The following is a 19,572-nucleotide window of genomic DNA, read 5'->3' as shown; positions in this document are numbered from 1 at the left end:
ACACCCGTTAATTCAACGTTCAAACTTCAACGATAAACCTTTCCAGTTTTGTTACATTAAATCAATTGATAAATTTTTAATTTCTCTGAAATTAATTTTAATCGACATCTTTATCAGCCAGACTTAATTTAGATTACAAATCACTCCAAGCTGACTCTCTCAGCCGCACTGTAGGATGACGTGTTCTTCTTATCCACCGTTGAACTATCGGTTAACTGATTTAAAATAAATAAATAAGCCGATAAAAATATATTTAAAAAAAGGCTGGAAAAACAAACCCGCGACCCCACGCCGATCCCGAAGCGAGTTTTCTACGAACCGACAAAGTCCTACTACACCCGTCCAAAACAATTTGCGTAAGCAATGACAAAATCAACCACATGTGGCTTTCGGCACGCACCAACACTGCTTTATCTGTTGACACGTGTCCGGCTGCTGTAAATGCCTTCCCTAATAAAGCCCCAAGCAAAATATCGCCCACGTGGATTCTAGAATTAACTTCTTTCTCTTCTCGCCACGTGTCCTCATCTTCGTCTATATATTGAGTAATCTCCATTGCGTTAAAAGTTTCAAGCGCCGTCATTGTATTGGGAGTTAGAGCGGCTAGATCAGGAAATCGTGGTGAGCTACAGCACAGAAAGGAAGGGTAAAATAGTCAGAAGTGAAAATGTCGACCGAGTTACAATTGCCTCCTGGTTTCAGATTTCATCCGACGGATGAGGAGCTCGTGATGCACTACTTATGCCGGAAATGTTTGTCGCAGTCGATAGCTGTTCCGATTATCGCTGAAATCGATCTTTACAAATTCGACCCTTGGGACCTCCCAGGTATTATGAATTTTAATAAAATTAAGATCATGGATTTATTTTTATTTATGTATTTGAATTTTTAATCATTTCCGTGGTTTTTCAATTTGTAGATTTGGCCTTATACGGAGAAAAGGAGTGGTACTTTTTTTCGCCGAGGGACAGGAAGTACCCGAACGGTTCAAGGCCTAACCGAGCAGCGGGAAGCGGGTACTGGAAGGCGACTGGAGCCGATAAGCCGATTGGACAGCCAAAACCCGTCGGAATTAAGAAGGCTTTGGTGTTTTACGCAGGAAAAGCTCCTAAAGGGGAGAAAACCAACTGGATTATGCACGAGTATCGATTAGCCGACGTGGATCGGACGGCTCGTAAGAAGAACAGCTTAAGGGTATTGCACCGTACCATTCTCTTTCTGCTACTTTTGAGTATAAAAATGGAGATTTTACAGTATGATTTTTCTGACCTCAACGTGGAGGCCTTTTGACTTTTACCTATCAATTTTTCTAAAATTTTCAATCTGTTAAAATTAAATGTTTACAATACGGACACAACTTGGGACCCACGCGCAAATTTTTAACGGCTGTGATGCCGTTTGGTCTACCGGATTGGTACATTTGATAATTGAGATTTACCTAATCGGACATTTAACGTCATTCACATGGTTACGATAAAAACGCCTTGTCGCTGTAGCCAATCGCTTCAATTATTATTTTCCAGTTAAGGAAAATATTCCTTCTTATCACTTCATGTGGGCTCACAGGATAGAGATAGACAGAACTCTGATTATTTGGTCATGAGTCTGACATAACAATCAACGTTTATGTGATGGATTAAATTTAACGGTTCTGATTATATTCTGGCAGCTGGATGACTGGGTCCTGTGTCGCATATACAACAAGAAAGGAAGCGTCGAGAAGCAGCAAAATCAAGCAGTCGACCGGAAAATGAATTCACCGGTGATGGAGGAGGATAGGAAACCGGATATAATTTCAAATGGCGTGAACAAATCAGCACTTCCCCCCAATCCGGCGACGACAGCGACCGGAACGGTTAACGATTATATGTACTTAGACACGTCGGATTCAATGCCGAAATTACACACGGACTCGAGCTGTTCGGAGCAAGTGGTATCACCGGAATTCATATCCGAGGTGGAGAGCGAGCCGAAAATACAACCTTGGGACAACAATAACCTTGGATTTCCTTATAATTACCTAGACGCCAATATGGACTTGAGCTTCAATTCTCAGTTTCAAAGCAGCAATCAGCTGTCGCCGTTGCAGGATATGTTCATGTACCTTCAGAAGCCTTTTTAAAGTGGGACCGGGTAAATGGGGTGTCGTGGGACCCAAATTTGATAGAATTGGTGGTAAACAGGGTGTCGTGGGACCCAGATTTGATAGAATTGGTAGTGTAGGTAGCCTTGTACGGTAACACGAGACGAAAGTCTATGAGTGTGCCCGTGCGGGGTGGACTAGCTGATCGGAGGGTAGTATTGGAAATACAGGTTATATAGGTTTAGGGACATTGGATGGAGGTGATTGGAAATTGGAATTATGCATTATTAACCATTGGCATGTGTATATCCATGTGTATGTACATAAGCAAATATTTTTGGGTTTTTAAAAATCTTAATATCTTGTAATGGGCTAGGTTGGGTTTCTCTATTTTATTATATGTTAAAGAAAAAACTAGGCCTATTAGCCTTATTTTCTGTCCCATTTACCTCGTTTGTTACTAAAGTCTAATGATTCATTAAAATATTGGATTACGTTGGCGACAAATTGAAAATGGTGAGAATTCAACCCACCTTGACTTACAAGGTATGAATTTGGTTATTACGTTGCGACAAATTGAAAATGGTGAAAATGGTTATTACCCATTTTTTGTATGAAAAATGAAAAACTTAAGATCAACGGTTAAAAATTGGCATGTATGAAGGAATGTTCGATATGCAGGTCTATGTGAGTTTTGATATTAACTAGGTCAAAACAAGTTTATAAAATATAGTAATTTCATCTAAACATTGGCCGCAAAGGTATACTCTCTTGGAGTGTTGGTCAATTCCATATACACCCCTTTCAAATGAGTTATTTTAATTAATTACCGTTAATTTACATGACAATGCATTAAAATTATAGTGATATTATAAGTTATAAATATGTTGGTTGCTGAGTTTTTTTGTTTTATATGGATGGTAAATTTTCTGTGGTGTTTGATTTGTGGTCAGGTCTGCATTCTCGAATACTTGTTAATACTAGTTTGTATAGGTTAATTTTGTGTCTCCTCTTGAATTCTATCATGATATATCCTATGATAGGTTTTCGAAAAAAGATGAGTTAATTTATTTGTTTCTTGTGGGCTTTGTCTATTTGTAATGTTTTGCTTGCTTTCCTCCTGTTAGATCGAACTTAGTTGATCCTTGGTGTCCCTTTGTTTTTTTTTTTCTTTTAATATGCACATTTAAAAAATATATATATTTATTATGAGATAATTTCAGCATCCCTTCAACTGGCCGATCGGAGGTTGTTGGGCCAGAAGGCCCAAGCATACTGGCCTAGAACGATTAACCCATTACAAACCTATGTATCAGACAGCTGAAGTGATTGCAAAGGAAGAAGATCGACATGAACGGACTCTTAATGGTCTAATCATGGCCCATAAAAAAATGGCAGTCCTATTAAACATTTCATTGTGTCTGCACTTAGGTAATGAATGAGAAGAGTGCCTCAAATTTAATGTATATAAGGTCATAAAAAATTATGGTAACTTTGATTCTTAAATTAGTCCAAATCGTACTGCCAAGATGTCGTCTTTCCTCTCCCCATGTGCTTTATCAACATATTCTTGTACCCTATTAACACCCTATCAACCTATTTTTTGTAGTCATTGACAATTTAATTACATTTTGACCTACCCAACCAAGTTAATGTTAAATATTACATATTACATGAGAATTCTCATGTTTGTCAACACATCATTTAGTTTATGTGCCTAATCAATACAATGGTGTCATGGTAGACAGTAGTTTTAAATTCTGTCGATTATTTTTTTTAAAAAAGAGGGACACATACATACATACATGTATGCATGCACACACATATATGTGTGTGTGGGGATTTAGCAAATGAAAGGCCGAATGACTATTTCCCACACGAGCTTTTATGAAACAACAATTTCTCACTTTTAAGTTTAAAAAATTCATTATCACCTATTCATTAAAATCATATGTTAGTTTTAATAGGTAAAATGTATTTTTTATTACTTGGTACAATATATGCGAGAGGGGAGCTAATGGTCCAACTTGTAGAGTTGCATGAGGCGGAGGGGTAATTTAGTTTTTTGTGTTATGTTGAGCTTGTATTGATTTTTAGTTTAAGACTTGTACTTGTCTATGCACATTTCATTTTATGGGTCGGATTTCAGAGACTATGGTTTTGTGGATGATTTTATTTATTATATGAGATTGATGTTGTCCAGTAAAAATGTTTATACTCCTTTTTGCATCCTATGAGATACTAAGTGTTAAGCATGCCTTAAATTTCATTGTATGCCTGAGTAAAAGTCCAAAGCTTCCATGTCTCTTTAGGTTTATATTCTACCTAAGAGTATGCATTTGAAAAAGGGTATTGCATAGGAAATACACACTTATGTAAACGTTTGACACAAAAACAAATTCAACTATTAGAAGCTCTGATAGAGGTTGATGTAGTCTAAAAAACGAATTTTCTAGTCAAGCACAAACGCCCATACATCATCATATTTCAAGATAAATCTATCATTTTCAAATGTTAACGGATACAAATCTCAATTCAATGACTCTTTCAATGTTTCCAATATCATTAAATTTACCAATAAATTGAAGTTATTTCAAGTTGAAAAAGGTTAGAGACCATATTATATCAATCTATGCTCATCATCTCTAAGAAAAACTTTCTCTTCTTCTCTCACTAAACTTATATTCATATCCTTGAGAAAATATTTGTACTAAATTTGTGTAGTTAACCTTGTAGATGCATTTTACATTCAAAACTTATACTTTCAAATCATTGTGGATAAAATTTCAATTCAACTAATATATTTTGAACAAAATCTTGGATAAACTAGTGTAAAGACTTCATTGATTCTATTGAAAATTTAAGTTGTTTGACAAAATGGATGGGCGAGGCGTAAAAGAAAAGGTTTCAAACCATTATAAACATTAAGCATATTCTAACCATTCTCTTTAATTTTTGCTCATTTATTTGTTGTTGTTTTTAATTTATAATTTGTGATATCAATATTTAGAAGATCATATTCACCCCTCTCTAAGATCACTTTAATCATTAGAGTGTTTTTAGTAATAGGCCACTAATAGTGTGATATGTGGTAAGAATGAAAAAACGAGTGAGTAATTATTGAGTAATTTGTGGCTTGAAGAAGTAATAAATCATGCTAATGTTATGTGATATTTGGCAGGAGATGTGAGATGAAAACAACTATTGTGTAATATATGATACAAAATTAAGTTGAGGTGTCATTATTATGTGATACGTGGCATAAGATTAAGGAAAGGTGCTACTACTATGTGATCTTTTAATGTTGTGGGATATGTGGCATGGGTTCATAAGTTAACATTGTGTAATTTTTGGCTAAAGAACCCAAATGTAAAAGCATCAAGGTGGCACTTTTGAGATATTTCATTTACACGCTTGATATAAAGACATCCATAGTAGGGTATTAATCGAGCAATCCACATACTTTGTGTGCATGAAATAGGGGACTATGTGAGTTTATTCATTATGTGACTAGTGAGATGCTTCAAGCACACACCCATGGTGAAGACTACCTTCGGATGAATTTAGCAGTTTATGATAATTGTGTTCATGGAAATAGGGACTACGACTTATTTGCTTATGTAGTCAATGTGTTTACACATTTGCAGCATAGTCTGACTAACAAAGCAAAGTGAATGTGCTTGAGATAGTAAATGAATAGTCATGTTCTCATGCGGAGTAAAAAATAAGTTTTGGTGTATTTATCATAGTGAGAAGGGATAAGAGAGGAGCTATAATGACTTTAGCTGAGTGCAAGAATATGCGAGTTAATGTAAAAAAATCAATAAGAAACTTTGAATGTTGAGTTGTGTGCAATTTAAGATATCGTACCACTACTTACTTAATGTTTAACATTCATTCATTCCTTGTGATTGTTTTGCATGTAGGAAATGATTTATGTGAGGTTGTAGAAGAAGCGAGAGTTAGTGAGGAAGATGGCATAAGAAGGGGTTGACTTTTATGCTTCGATTATGCATATATTGTTGCTTTTGATGTATTTGCACATTTATTTTATCTAAGAAAACATAGTTTTAATTTTGTGTATTAACATCTTTTACACACTTCATTTATGAAGTTTTAATCATTGTTCAATCAAGTATTTATTATGAGTTACTTCCGTTGTATCTTTATTTAAATACATGATTTTCAAGTGAAAGTTAACTAACACGTCTATTCGAATACATATTCTTATTGAAAGGTATTCTGTTGGAGACAGTGTTTCAATTTGGCTATCATTGGTTCCATCAATTTCTTGTCTTAGATGAATCCATAAGTCACTTTTTTTTAACCAAAAATTCTATTTCATTTTTGTGATTTAGGATAAATAATTGTGTTTTCAATTTATTGATAATTTATTTGTTTTGTTTAAAGATGTTGTCGATAAATTCCTCATATCAACAAAAATGAAGAATCTATCGATAAACTCATATTTAGTCCTCCTGGAAGACGATAGAAAAAGAAAATGTGGAATAGATTAAGAAAGAGAGAAGACAAAAAAAGAAAGAGAGAGGAGGAAAGAGAGTTGGTTCTAACCTTCAGGGAAGTAATTACTTTTCATCGTAGTTTCATAATTTTACTGAAAAATGATATACTAATAATTTATAATAAAGTTAGTTGGTTTTTATTAACAAAAGTGATAATAAGAAGACAAATAAACTTTTTAAACTTAAAAAATAAAAAATTATCAGTTTATCAAAGTTTGGGTGTGAGAAGCAATCATTCAACCTAAATGAAACAAGCGTTTAATAAAATTGTGTCTCCATTTATGAGTGCATTTTCCATCCTAGCCACAACTTGCTTCCTTGGTAAAAAAATAAGACACGAGCATTCATCATTTTGAGATATTGACTAGGTTTAACGATGGACACTGCATAGGTCACCAGTAGGTGCCCACATAAAAAAAAAGGATGAGAGGTCATTTGGTTCTCAATAAATAAATATTACCTTAATAATTTATTTTTTGTTATTTATATTATATTATTTAATTTATTAATAATAAAATATTACAGTAATCTTCTATTACTAATGATAATGTGATAAAGAATGTAAGTGGTAATCTGATTACTACATTCACTATAGGTATTAAAATATTATCAAGATAATCTTGATTTTACTATAATTATATTATTGTTTATTAATTTTTTAGGACAAAAATAACTTTATTTTCAATTCATATAATAAGTAATATAAAAAATATTTTAGAATAATTATGCTAAAAAATATTTAAATAAAATAATATAAGAATATTTTTTTATTACCTCTATCTTAATATAATAATTATTTATACTTATTAAATTTTATCAAACATAGTAATCATTTATGCTTAATAATTTTTTAAATAATCCACCTTCAAAGTAATATTTTAATTTTGATAATAAAATATTATCCAAACTAAACGTCCTCTAAGGGTAATAAGCTTTGCCACCTCTACTAAAGTTTATGACAAAATCACAACTTGAGGAGACAAGGAACTTGACACCTTCATTAAAGGAACCATAACTGGTAAAGGAGATCTTCCACAGAGCAGTTTGTAATATTACCTTCTCTGCTGTGTTGTTTTTGTCCTTTAGAGGTTAGACAGGAGCAAATTTGAATGAGGAACAATGACCAATATTGAATTTGAGAAATTGGCACGCATTATTTCATCTAGTGACACCATGGTGATATGTTTGCTTTCCATTGTCAGTTAGTGTTAAATTTGAAATAAAGCTAGAAAAAGCAGCAGTTCTTTGCCATTCCCTGGACTCGCGTTGATTGCTAAAAGTTTGCAAATTACTTGTCACATGTTTGATGAAACGTCTTCAAGAAGTCCCTTGATGGCTTTTCTTAACAAGTTAGGTTTGAAAATTATGTACCTTAGGGGAGTGATTCTTGGCAATTTCAGTGCTAAAACTATCATAAAATAGCCTAATTCTAAAAAGAAGTTCATGGGTATATACGAGTCTACCCATGCCTCTAGAGTTGAGTACATGTTTGGGTAATATCTCTAGTTTAATAATTCAATTTATTGTCAATATATTATTCATTTTGGATACACAATTTATCATAGTTTTGTTTCTGAGTTTTACAATCCAAAACATATTTTAACAGCTTAAAAAATTTATAGACTATTTAACTAATTAAATTTTCTCATTTCTAAACATTATAGGATGAACAGATAAAGTACAAATAGATCCAATATCTCTTTCATACTTTATCAATGCAAGATTTGTTTAAGAGTATTACAGTTTAAATATTTTTTACCTGCATAAGTCGATTTATTTTTAACTCGACCTAGCTAACTTGTTTACTAAGTATAGCTTTAACCCTATCTCACATTTCCCATTAGAAATTCAAACTAAACTCATAATTTTGATAATCAATATATAAAACAAATTCTAAGAAACCAGTAATCACCCTTAAATTGTCTTTGTAATTACTTAAATCGAAGATTATGTTCAAGCTCCCCTTTGAGTAAAAAGTGTTGCAAGTTAGGTTTGAAAGGAGGATCTCGTTGTTGGTTACTTGCAATACAATCATATATATGATTTTGTGCTAATAACTGTTGATTAAGTAATCTCTAAATGTATATATTAAAATAATAAAATTATGTGTACGTATTTTAAGTACACAAAATAAATATACATATAATATATCATTATATGATTAAATAATTTTGAATTAAAAGTAAAGTAATCATCAATCACATAATGATACACAATGTTTTAAAACCCATACCAATCATCTTATTGGTTCATGAGTTGATCGGTTCAATGTGACAATTAATTAATTTAATTTATTATCAAATTATTATATATTTCTTAAATCATATAATATATTTATCATTTCTTTAAATATAAAATGTATAAAATATAATTTCAAATATTTTAATTAAATAATTGATACTCTATACAAAAGATTAAAAAAATCAATATTTTTATATAGATTAGATTAAATTATTATAAATTGAAATAAATTATAGATTAACTTATGATTTTATTGATTTAATTTAATAATTTAATCTAATTTTAAAATTATTAATAATATATTATTCATTCATCCAGTTATATATTAAAATTATATAATAGTAACATGTTACCGGTATAAAAAAAAAAAAAAAGTAATTTGATTAGATTAAGAAATCGTGGGTGTGTTTGTAAGCAAGCACATGGGAGGATATCGAGATCCAAGAAGCATTACGTGGGGTAAATGATGATGTCAGAATTTATAATATATATATATATATATAAATATAATATATATTACTTCCCGGGAACATTGTCTTGTCGTCTACTTCAAATCTTTCCTTGGCGTATTTGAATTGATTTAGTGGCATTTAAATTTATATTATTATTTTATACATTTAATTAAATACAAATGTAGATCAAGATCAAACATCCTCCTTCTCCCTTCACAATTCATAAATCCAGGATTAAAAATAAAATAAAATAATTACTCATTTAATTGCATGCAATCAAGTGGGACCCACTACTCAAGACCAATCACATTCACCCATGTGTTATGTTTTTTAAATCATCTATTCAATTTCTAATCTAATCTTAATTATTTTTTAATTTTTACTCTAAACAACCATCAATCACTTAATTATGTGATCCTGAATTTAGAAAATTATTTAAAGGGGGCAGACTAGTAAATTCAGCAAGAATCAAGTAAGAGTCTTCTACTCAACTGCACACTCACTGACAGTTAAGAAGATAATAAAAACAAGAAATCCGCGTCAGAAAATGGAAACAAATCGATTTTAAATCTAAATTTTGCAAAATAATAAAATAAATAAAATCCCATAAATAAATAATCAGCCAATTGGCGTCAATTTCTTCAGTAGATGCACCCGTTTTAACCGTACCCAATGGTAAAATTCCACGTAAATAATATAAAAATAGTGGGAAAGGGTAAAAATTGTATTTAAAAAAAAAGGATAAAAATATGATGAAAAGGAAACAAAACCGAAAGAAAAGAAACGAAGCGAAAAGACTGAGGTTCTCTCTCACTGACTGTCTGTCGCTTGCGGCCTTCATTGACGGCGTAGAGCTCTCACTTGGGTTTTATTTCTCAATTCGGTTATTTGAAGGTGTTTTTTATTGTTAAGATTTTTAATTTTGTTTATAGTTGAGGAAAAGTACATGTGTTTTGAGTTGGACTCAGTGATCTGATCTCCGTACGGTTCTCATTTTGTTTTCATGTTGAAAAATACTCACATTTTCATTGTTGTTTAAATTGGTAGTACAGTTCAATTCAACACTGTTATTATTATTATTATTATTATTATTATTATATACAAGTGTCTGAAGATCTAAATGTTCCGGGAAAGTTTGGCTTTTGATCTTTTTTTTTTTTCGGTGAATTTGGCTTTTGATCTTGTAAATTGAAAGCGACGGACGATGATTGGATTGTGATGTTTTTTGGGCCGAGAAACCGGGTTTTCGGATAGCTGTAAGGGAGAGTTCTCGGCATTTACATTGTCGGTAGGCTTTTTATTTTGTTATATATCTCATTGATAATCCGTATGGTCTTCATCTTCATAAAAATATCCATCTTTCTAATTATGTTTTGTTGTTTGTTCTCTCTTATTAAAGGTTCGTTATTTTGGTTGGTACTCCTTTGATTTTTTTTTTTTTTTAAATTTTGGGCTACCTGTAGTCTGTAGAGGTGGACTAAGACATTGAAATTTTGAAGAGATTGAAATTATGTTAGTTGGAGATTTGGTTTTCTGAGCGTTGCATTGAAGATATACTTTTGAACTGGTTTGTCTATGTAATTTGTATTTTTTTGAGTGCATAATACATGTCTAGGGTAGCAGGTGTTATTTATTTATTTTTCATCTCATTGTGGCTGCTATGTGATGGTAGTTTACCAGACTGGTCATGATATTGTGTTGTATTTGCGAGAAATTAATTTTTATAATTGATATGTAGTTGATGAGATGATTGAGGTATGGAAATAGAAAAGGTTGGTTAACTTGGTTTGTGGTTTTGTTGTACAATTGTCAGAGAACATTCATTTTTCCTCTTGTTTACAAGATTATTTGTTACTTTTATCTGTCAGTTGGGGTTGATTTAATAATACTGATTAGTAACTTTGAATTGCAGGCAGCCAAGGAGACCGTGGAGTTGTGCATTTGTGCATATGTCAAATTCTCCCTCTCCTGAACCCCAAGAGCATAGATTTCAATCTGTTTCGCAGCCTAGGTTAGTTTTGTTGTTGGTTTCACACACACACACACATATATAAAATCTGATAATGAGACAGCTTTATAATACCTCAACAATAAAGTGTCATGTATATGTATAGGAACTGTTAACATTTTTCAAATGAGTGAATAAAAACCCATCTGAAATGAAATTATTCACTGCTGAATTTAGAAAGTTATCATCATCTTTTCTGTTGAATCAGTAACCAGAATTAATTTATACGTTTCTTTATTAAATTCTAGCTGATGTTAGATTATCACTCATTTTGGTGCCCAGATAATAATTAGTACAATTAATTTACTGGTTGCATCCAGGGCATCTAATGGGACAGAAGGAATGGATGACCCAGACAGTCTGTTGTCTATGGTTGCTCAAATTATTGAGCAACTACATGCCAGTATGTCTTCAACACAAGAGAAAGAACTTATTACAGCACGTATACTTGGTATTGTAAGATCAAGGAAGGAGGCCAGAACGCTTATTGGCACTCATGCCCAAGCAATGCCTTTGTTCATATCAATTCTCAGGATTGGTACCTCTGTGGCAAAAGTAAATGTTGCTGCAACTCTTAGTGTTCTATGCAAAGATGAAGACTTACGATTAAAGGTGCTTCTAGGTGGATGCATTCCACCATTGCTCTCACTTTTGAAGTCAGAATCAACTGAAGCAAGGAAAGCAGCGGCTGAGGCAATATATGAGGTCTCCTCTGGTGGACTTTCAGATGATCATGTTGGTATGAAAATATTTGTTACAGAAGATGTGGTTCCCTCCTTATGGGATCAGCTTGATCCAAAGAACCAGCAGGATAAAGTGGTACAGGGGTTTGTTACTGGGGCTTTGAGGAATCTTTGTGGTGACATGAATGGGTATTGGAGGGCCACACTTGAGGCTGGAGGAGTAGATATTATTGTGGGTCTTCTATCTTCTGGTAGTGCTGCTGCTCAGTCCAATGCAGCTTCTTTATTGGCCCGTCTGATGTTGGCTTTCAGTGATAGTATCCCCAAAGTAATAGACTCTGGAGCTGTCAAATCTTTGCTGCAGCTTGTGGGTCAGAATAATGATGTTTCTGTTCGTGCTAGCGCTGCTGATGCTTTGGAGGCACTTTCGTCAAAGTCAGTCAAAGCTAAGAAAGCTGTTGTTGATGCTGAAGGTGTCCCCATTTTGATTGGGGCTATTGTTGCTCCTTCTAAAGAGTGTATGCAAGGGGAGTGTGGCCAGGCGCTGCAGGGTCATGCAACACAAGCTTTAGCTAATATTTATGGGGGCTTGTCTGCTTTTATAATGTATCTTGGAGAACTATCTCAATCTCTTTGCCTAGCTGCTCCAGTTACTGATATAATAGGAGCACTTGCCTATGCTCTGATGGTCTTTGGTCAAAATTCTACAGTTGATGAGGAAACTTTTGATGCAACACAGATAGAGAATATATTAGTGATGTTACTGAAGCCTCATGATAATGAACTTGTTCAACAGCGTGTTCTTGAGGCTATGGCCAGCTTATATGGAAACATCTACCTCTCAAGATGCCTCAGTCATGCGGAAGCGAAGAAGGTGCTTATAGGACTCATAACAATGGCTGCTGCTGATGTGCAGGAGTATCTGATAGCGTCGTTAACCACATTATGCTGCAATGGAGTTGGCATCTGGGAGGCTGTTGGCAAGAGAGAAGGAGTTCAGTTGCTGATGTCGTTGCTGGGCTTATCAAGCGAGCAGCATCAAGAGTATGCTGTTCAGTTGTTATCAATCTTAACTGATCAGGTTGATGACAGCAAGTGGGCTATCACTGCTGCTGGCGGTATTCCTCCACTGGTGCAGTTATTAGAGACTGGATCTCAGACGGCAAGGGAGGTTGCAGCTTATGTTCTGTGGAATTTGTGCTGTCACAGTGAAGATATCCGTGCCTGTGTTGAAAGTGCTGGAGCTGTTCCAGCTTTCTTATGGCTCCTAAGAAGTGGTGGAATGAAAGGGCAGGCAGCATCAGCTATGGCACTTACAAAACTTGTCCGGACAGCTGATTCTGCCACCATTAATCAGTTGCTAGCTTTCCTTCTAGGAGATTCACCAAGTTCAAAGGCCCATATTATTAAAGTTTTGGGTCATGTACTTACAGTGGCATCAAAAAATGTTCTTTTGCAGAAGGGATCTGCTGCTAATAAAGGGCTGACATCTCTCGTCCAGGTGCTCAATTCCTCCAACGAAGAAACCCAAGAAAATGCTGCTTCTGTCCTAGCTGATTTTTTCAGCACAAGACAAGATATCTGTGATAGTCTTGCAACTGATGAGATTGTGAAGCCATGTATGAAGCTTTTAACCAGTAATAATCAAGTTGTTGCCACACAGTCAGCTCGAGCATTGGCTGCTCTTTCCCGCCCTACAAAGACTAAAACTACAAACAAGATGTCTTATATTACCGAAGGGGATGTCAGTCCTCTTATTAAGTTGGGTAAAACTTCTTCTATAAGTGCTGCTGAAACTGCTGTTGCTGCTTTGGCCAATCTTCTTTCTGATCCCCAGGTTGCAGCAGAAGCCCTGGCTAAAGATGTTGTTTCTGTTTTGACAAGAGTGCTGGCAGAAGGAACTTCAGAAGGTAAGAAGAATGCATCACAGGCCTTACATCAGTTACTGAAGCATTTTCCAGTTGGTGATGTGCTCAAAGGAAATTCCCAGTTTCGTTTTGTTGTCCATACAATAGTTGATTCTGTAAATGCAATGAGTATGGATGGAACTGATGCTGCAGATGCTTTAGAAGTAATTTCACTTTTGGCTAGGACAAAGCAGGATTCGAACCTCTCATACCTGCCATGGGCTGTCCTTGTCGAGGTTCCTTCAAGCTTAGAACCTCTTGTGCGCTGTCTGGCAGAGGGGCCTCCTTCATTGCAAGATAAGGCTATAGAAATTCTTTCTAGGTTTTGCAGGGATCAACCAGTTGTACTAGGTGATCTGTTGGTTGCAAGATCAGCATCCATTGTTGCTTTAGCTAATAGAATCATGCATTCATCCAGTTTAGAAGTTAGAGTTGAGGGAACGGCATTACTCATTTGTGCTGCAAAGGAGCACAAAGAGCAGTCAATGGATGCTCTTGATCTGTCAGGATATTTGGAATCCCTTATATTTGCTTTAGTGGATATGATGAAGCAATGTTCTAGTTGTTCCTCTTTAGAAATTGAAGTCATTACTCCAAAAGGTTATGTGGAAAGAACTACATTTCATAAAGGCAGTGATTTTGATATTTCTGATCCAGCCACTGTCATGGTAGGCACTGTTGCCTTATGGTTGCTATCAATAATTTCTTCCTATCATACAAAGAATAAACTAACTGTAGTTGAAGCTGGTGGACTTGAGGTTCTCTCTGACAAGCTTGCAAATTTTGCTTCAAATCCACAGGTATGGCCTGATTTATCCTTTTAGTTAGTTTGGGTTTTATGCCTTTATCTTTTTGGTTGCTTATATTGCATTTATGGTATTATGAATGTTTATGGTCTAAATTTTGTCCATTTTTTATTGCTGGCAAAAATTAAACGTCTGTTGTTTTGCAGGCTGAATTTGAAGATACTGACAGTGTATGGATTAGTGCCATGCTCCTGGCCATATTGTTTCAAGATGCTAATGTTGCTCTATCTCCTGCAACAATGAGCATCATACCCTCACTTGCTCTTCTGCTGAGATCTGATCAAGTAATTGATAGGTATTTTGCTGCCCAGGCAATGGCTAGTCTTATTTGTAGTGGAAGCAAGGGCATAAATCTTGCTATTGCAAATTCAGGTGCTGTTGCTGGCTTGATAGCTCTAATTGGCTACATAGAATCAGATATGCCAGACCTTATGGCTTTATCTGAAGAATTTTTACTGGTAAGAACTCCTGATCAAGTTGTGTTGGAACAACTTTTTGAAATTGAGGAGGTAAGAGTTGGTTCTGTTGCACGAAAATCAATTCCTATGCTAGTTGATCTGTTGAGACCCATTCCCGATAGGCCAGGTGCCCCTCCAATTGCTGTTCAACTCTTGACTTGCATTGTAGATGGAAGTGATACAAATAAATTAATCATGGCTGAAGCTGGAGCTCTGGATGCTCTAACAAAATACCTATCTTTGAGCCCTCAACACTCAACAGAAGCCGCCATAGCAGAATTATTGAGAATATTGTATAGCAATCCTGATATCATCCGATATGAAGCATCCCTTAGTTCCTTGAATCAACTCATAGCTGTTCTGCGTTTGAGCTCAAGAGGTGCTAGACTTAGTGCTGCAAGGGCCCTCTGTGAACTTTTTGATGCAGATAATGTTAGAGACTCTGAATTAGCTTGGCAGGCTGTTCAGCCATTGGTTGACATGCTTAATGCTGCATCAGAGTGTGAGCAAGAGGTTGCTCTTGTTTCATTGATCAAGTTGACATCGGGAAATCCCTCAAAAGCGGGTTTATTGACTGATGTGGAAGGAGACCCTCTTGAGAGTCTATGTAAAATATTGTCAACTGCTTCATCATTGGAATTGAAGAGAAATGCTGCTGAACTTTGTTTCATTATGTTTGGTAATACAAAAATGAGAACATCTCCAATTGCTTCTGATTGCATACAATGCCTTGTACCACTTATGCAGTCTGACACAAGTATAGCTGTGGAATCTGCTGTTTGTGCTTTTGAGAGATTATTGGACGATGAGCAACACGTTGAGTTTGCAGCAGTTTATGATGTTGTGGATCTGCTTGTCGGCTTGGTTTCTGGGGAAAACCATCGACTTGTTGAGGCTAGCATATGTGCCCTTATAAAATTAGGGAAAGACCGGACTCCATGCAAATTGGAAATGGTAAAAGCTGGCATAATTGATAACTGTCTCGAGCTACTCCCCGTTGCACCCAGTTCATTGTGCTCCTCCATTGCCCAACTGTTCCGTATTTTAACAAATAGCAGTGCAATTGCTAGGAGTGCTGAGGCTGCACAAATAGTAGAGCCTCTTTTCATGGTTTTGCTTCGTCCAGATTTCAATCTGTGGGGACAGCATAGTGCCTTGCAGGCACTTGTGAATATTTTGGAAAAACCTCAAAGCCTCACAACTTTGAAGCTGACTCCAAGCCAAGTGATTGAGCCTTTGATTTCATTTTTGGAGTCTCCTTCTCAAGCCATCCAGCAGCTTGGCACAGAATTGTTAAGCCATCTACTGGCACAGGAACATTTCCAACAAGACATCACCACAAAAAATGCCGTTGTTCCACTTGTGAAGCTTGCTGGAATTGGAATACTGAACCTGCAGCAAACAGCTGTAAAAGCATTAGAAAAGATCTCCACAAGCTGGCCAAAAGCAGTTGCTGATGCTGGAGGTATTTTTGAGCTTGCAAAGGTTATTATTCAAGATGATCCTCAACCTCCTCATGCATTGTGGGAATCAGCTTCTTTGGTACTCTCAAATGTTTTGCATAGCAATGCAAAGTACTATTTTAAAGTTCCAGTGGTGGTTCTGGTCAGAATGTTGCACTCAACACTGGAGAGCACCATCACTGTGGCTCTTAATGCCTTGCTTGTCCATGAAAAGACTGATGCTTCAAGTGCTGAACAGATGGCTCAAGCTGGTGCCATAGATGCTTTGGTGGATATACTTAGATCTCATCAGTGTGAAGAGGCATCAGGAAGTTTACTTGAAGCCTTGTTTAACAATGTGAGGATACGAGACATGAAGGTTTCTAAGTATGCAATTGCACCGTTATCACAGTATTTGTTAGACCCCCAAACCCGATCAGAGTCAGGCAGACTTCTTGCAGCTTTAGCCCTTGGAGACCTCTCTCAGAACGAAGGGCTTGCTAGAGCCAGTGATTCTGTGTCTGCATGTCGTGCGCTGATAAGCTTGCTTGAGGATGAAACAACAGAAGAAATGAAAATGGTGGCAATTTGTGCATTGCAGAACTTCGTAATGCACAGTAGAACTAATAGGAGAGCTGTTGCAGAAGCAGGTGGGATATTAGTTGTTCAAGAGCTACTATTGTCTTCAAATGCAGAAGTTGCTGCTCAGGCAGCATTGCTAATCAAATTTTTATTTTCCAATCACACACTCCAAGAATATGTGTCAAATGAACTTATCAGATCTTTGACAGGTAAATTAAATCATGATGTTCATGTTGCCTTGTGTCACATATGTTGATAATTATTACTGAAATATAGGATTCAATTTTTTTTTTCTTTTGCAATTTCATTCATACTATAAAGTTTCTGCAAAAAATATAATATAATAGTGGAAAAGAACAAAATAAATTATATTTTGTATTTAAGGAAATTCAAGGAGCAATATACAGCAAAACCAAATTGTGATATCTTGCTGTAAAAACATGTAGTCACCTACCAATATTCTGCTGCCTGTTCATTTTTGTCTAGTATGATTACCTTTCTCTTTGGTTGTGGTGATTTATCATTTGTTTCTTAGCTCGTTTTTCCACTTAAACAATGATAGTTTTCAATGCTTGTTGTGCAGCGGCACTGGAGAGAGAGTTGTGGTCTACAGCAACTATTAATGAAGAGGTGTTAAGGACGTTACATATGATATTTATGAACTTCCCTAAGCTTCATATTTCTGAAGCAGCCACCCTGTGCATCCCTCATATGGTTGGAGCACTAAAGTCTGGAAGTGAGGCTGCACAGGAGTCTGTATTGGACACCCTATGCTTGTTAAAACATTCTTGGTCAACCATGCCGATAGATATTGCAAAGTCTCAAGCCATGATTGCTTCTGAAGCCATTCCTATTTTGCAAATGCTGATGAAAACCTGCCCACCAAGTTTCCATGATAGAGCAGACAGCCTCCTACACTGCTTACCAGGGTGTTTAACTGTTACAATTAAGCGTGGTAACAATCTAAAGCAGACCGTGGGAACCACTAATGCTTTTTGTCGATTGACAATAGGCAATGGTCCGCCACGGCAAACTAAGGTAATAGTTCTATTAAGAAATTTTATCGAATGGACCGTTCAATACAGATCTACCACATTATATATAATGTTCATATCAGTGCATTCTAAGTTTCCAACCTTTTTGGATGTCTCTGAAGCTCCATTATCTTTTTCTGCTTTCATTTGTTGACAGAAAGAAATCTACATCTGCAATTCATAATTTACAAAATTTCATGTTCTACCATGATTTTGAAAGAGGGAACTTGAATCAAAAAATTTTCAGGATTGTTTGCTTCAGAGATTCTGAATGTATCATCTTGTACTGACTATGTTTTTTTATTATTAGGTGGTCAACCACAGTATCTCTCCAGAGTGGAAGGAAGGGTTCACATGGGCCTTTGACGTACCACCGAAGGGACAGAAGCTCCACATTTTATGCAAAAGCAAAAATACTTTTGGGAAGGTAATTATGCTTTAATCACTTTCACTGGAGTAGAGAAAGCTTTTTGTTTAGTTGTTGCAATCATCAATCTTCTTTACAGCTGAGAAATTCACTCATTCTACTGGAAACGCATAAATTATTGCTAAAGAGAAACATTTGCATATGCTTGTCATGATTTGCTATATTGTTGTCGCTGCACATGAATTATGTTAGATTTGGTTACTAATTTGGAAAGGTGGGCATTTTCAGGCAACTCTTGGAAAAGTGACCATTCAAATTGACAAGGTTGTTACAGAAGGAGTTTACAGCGGTTTGTTTAGCCTAAATCATGACAGCAACAAAGATGGTTCTTCCAGAACGCTGGAGATTGATATAATCTGGTCCAACAGCCTGTCGAATGATGGCATGTAAAAGGGCAGGTGCAGCAAGTTACTGAGGAAGCTGAATAGAGAAGAGATGCAGTGGTTTGACTCAGATGGATGTCTATGATTTGTTTGCTTGTAAGTATTTTTATCTCACAAAGGTCCAGTTTTGTAGTAACCGATGTAAAGGATAAAATGTTCATAAATTAATGGAGGCTAAAGGAGTCAAAAGGGTTGTCCCACGTCAGTGATTATGAAAAAATGTTTATACAAGTTTTTTGTACATACGAGTCTTTCTGTGTTAGCAACTTTAAAAAGTTGTAGAAAATCTTCAAATTGGGCTTTTGGCACACCACTGGTGGAATTGTATTTGCGCTTTTATTCAGCTATCCCGACGAGGCATTTATGCAAAGTTGAATTTTGTTGCCTTAGTTTGCTTTATATCTTCACAGATATTTCATTTACTTGACAATTTTGTAGTCAAGCGGCAAATATATTTGTATTGTATGCATAAGTAATGTCAACTGCAAGATAACCATGCCGTATGGATTAGCAGCCATGCATCATACTATTATTTTCAAAAAC

General features: G+C 35.5%; 2 protein-coding genes across 3 annotated transcripts; both read left to right on the top strand.

The window, feature by feature from the left end:
* The first annotated feature begins 561 nt into the window (after positions 1–561).
* Positions 562–2,527, top strand: LOC123229951 (NAC domain-containing protein 2-like). Its single transcript, XM_044656006.1, has 3 exons — positions 562–827; positions 920–1,194; positions 1,670–2,527. The coding sequence occupies exons 1-3, from the start codon at positions 668–670 to the stop codon at positions 2,120–2,122; spliced, it is 888 nt and encodes a 295-aa protein (XP_044511941.1). The 5' UTR covers positions 562–667; the 3' UTR covers positions 2,123–2,527.
* Positions 2,528–10,078: 7,551 nt separating this feature from the next.
* On the top strand, positions 10,079–19,418 carry LOC123228587 (protein CELLULOSE SYNTHASE INTERACTIVE 3-like). 2 transcript variants are annotated; one of them, XM_044653996.1, is made up of 7 exons: positions 10,079–10,587; positions 11,212–11,310; positions 11,628–14,697; positions 14,850–17,394; positions 17,769–18,223; positions 18,530–18,646; positions 18,875–19,418. In XM_044653996.1, the coding sequence occupies exons 2-7, from the start codon at positions 11,249–11,251 to the stop codon at positions 19,034–19,036; spliced, it is 6,411 nt and encodes a 2,136-aa protein (XP_044509931.1). In that variant the 5' UTR covers positions 10,079–10,587; positions 11,212–11,248; the 3' UTR covers positions 19,037–19,418. The 2 variants fall into 2 exon arrangements, with proteins under 2 accessions (XP_044509931.1, XP_044509933.1); XM_044653998.1 differs by having other exon boundaries at positions 10,082–10,193.
* Positions 19,419–19,572: the final 154 nt, after the last annotated feature.

The sequence above is a fragment of the Mangifera indica genome, chromosome 11 (genome assembly GCF_011075055.1).
Source record: "Mangifera indica cultivar Alphonso chromosome 11, CATAS_Mindica_2.1, whole genome shotgun sequence".
Classification (NCBI taxonomy): Eukaryota; Viridiplantae; Streptophyta; class Magnoliopsida; order Sapindales; family Anacardiaceae; genus Mangifera; species Mangifera indica.
This window is presented reverse-complemented; position numbering and strand designations above follow the sequence as displayed.

What these genes read in the sequence shown, in the direction of transcription:
- LOC123229951 (XM_044656006.1), top strand. Translation starts at nt 668, where the DNA reads ATGTCGACCGAGTTACAATTGCCTCCTGGTTTCAGATTTCATCCGACG. An exon ending in CGACCCTTGGGACCTCCCAG is followed by an intron (nt 828 to 919) that starts GTATTATGAATT and finishes TTCAATTTGTAG; the next exon opens with ATTTGGCCTTATACGGAGAA. An exon ending in GTAAGAAGAACAGCTTAAGG is followed by an intron (nt 1,195 to 1,669) that starts GTATTGCACCGT and finishes ATATTCTGGCAG; the next exon opens with CTGGATGACTGGGTCCTGTG.
- LOC123228587 (XM_044653996.1), top strand. Translation starts at nt 11,249, where the DNA reads ATGTCAAATTCTCCCTCTCCTGAACCCCAAGAGCATAGATTTCAATCT. An exon ending in CAATCTGTTTCGCAGCCTAG is followed by an intron (nt 11,311 to 11,627) that starts GTTAGTTTTGTT and finishes GGTTGCATCCAG; the next exon opens with GGCATCTAATGGGACAGAAG. An exon ending in GCAAAAATACTTTTGGGAAG is followed by an intron (nt 18,647 to 18,874) that starts GTAATTATGCTT and finishes GGGCATTTTCAG; the next exon opens with GCAACTCTTGGAAAAGTGAC.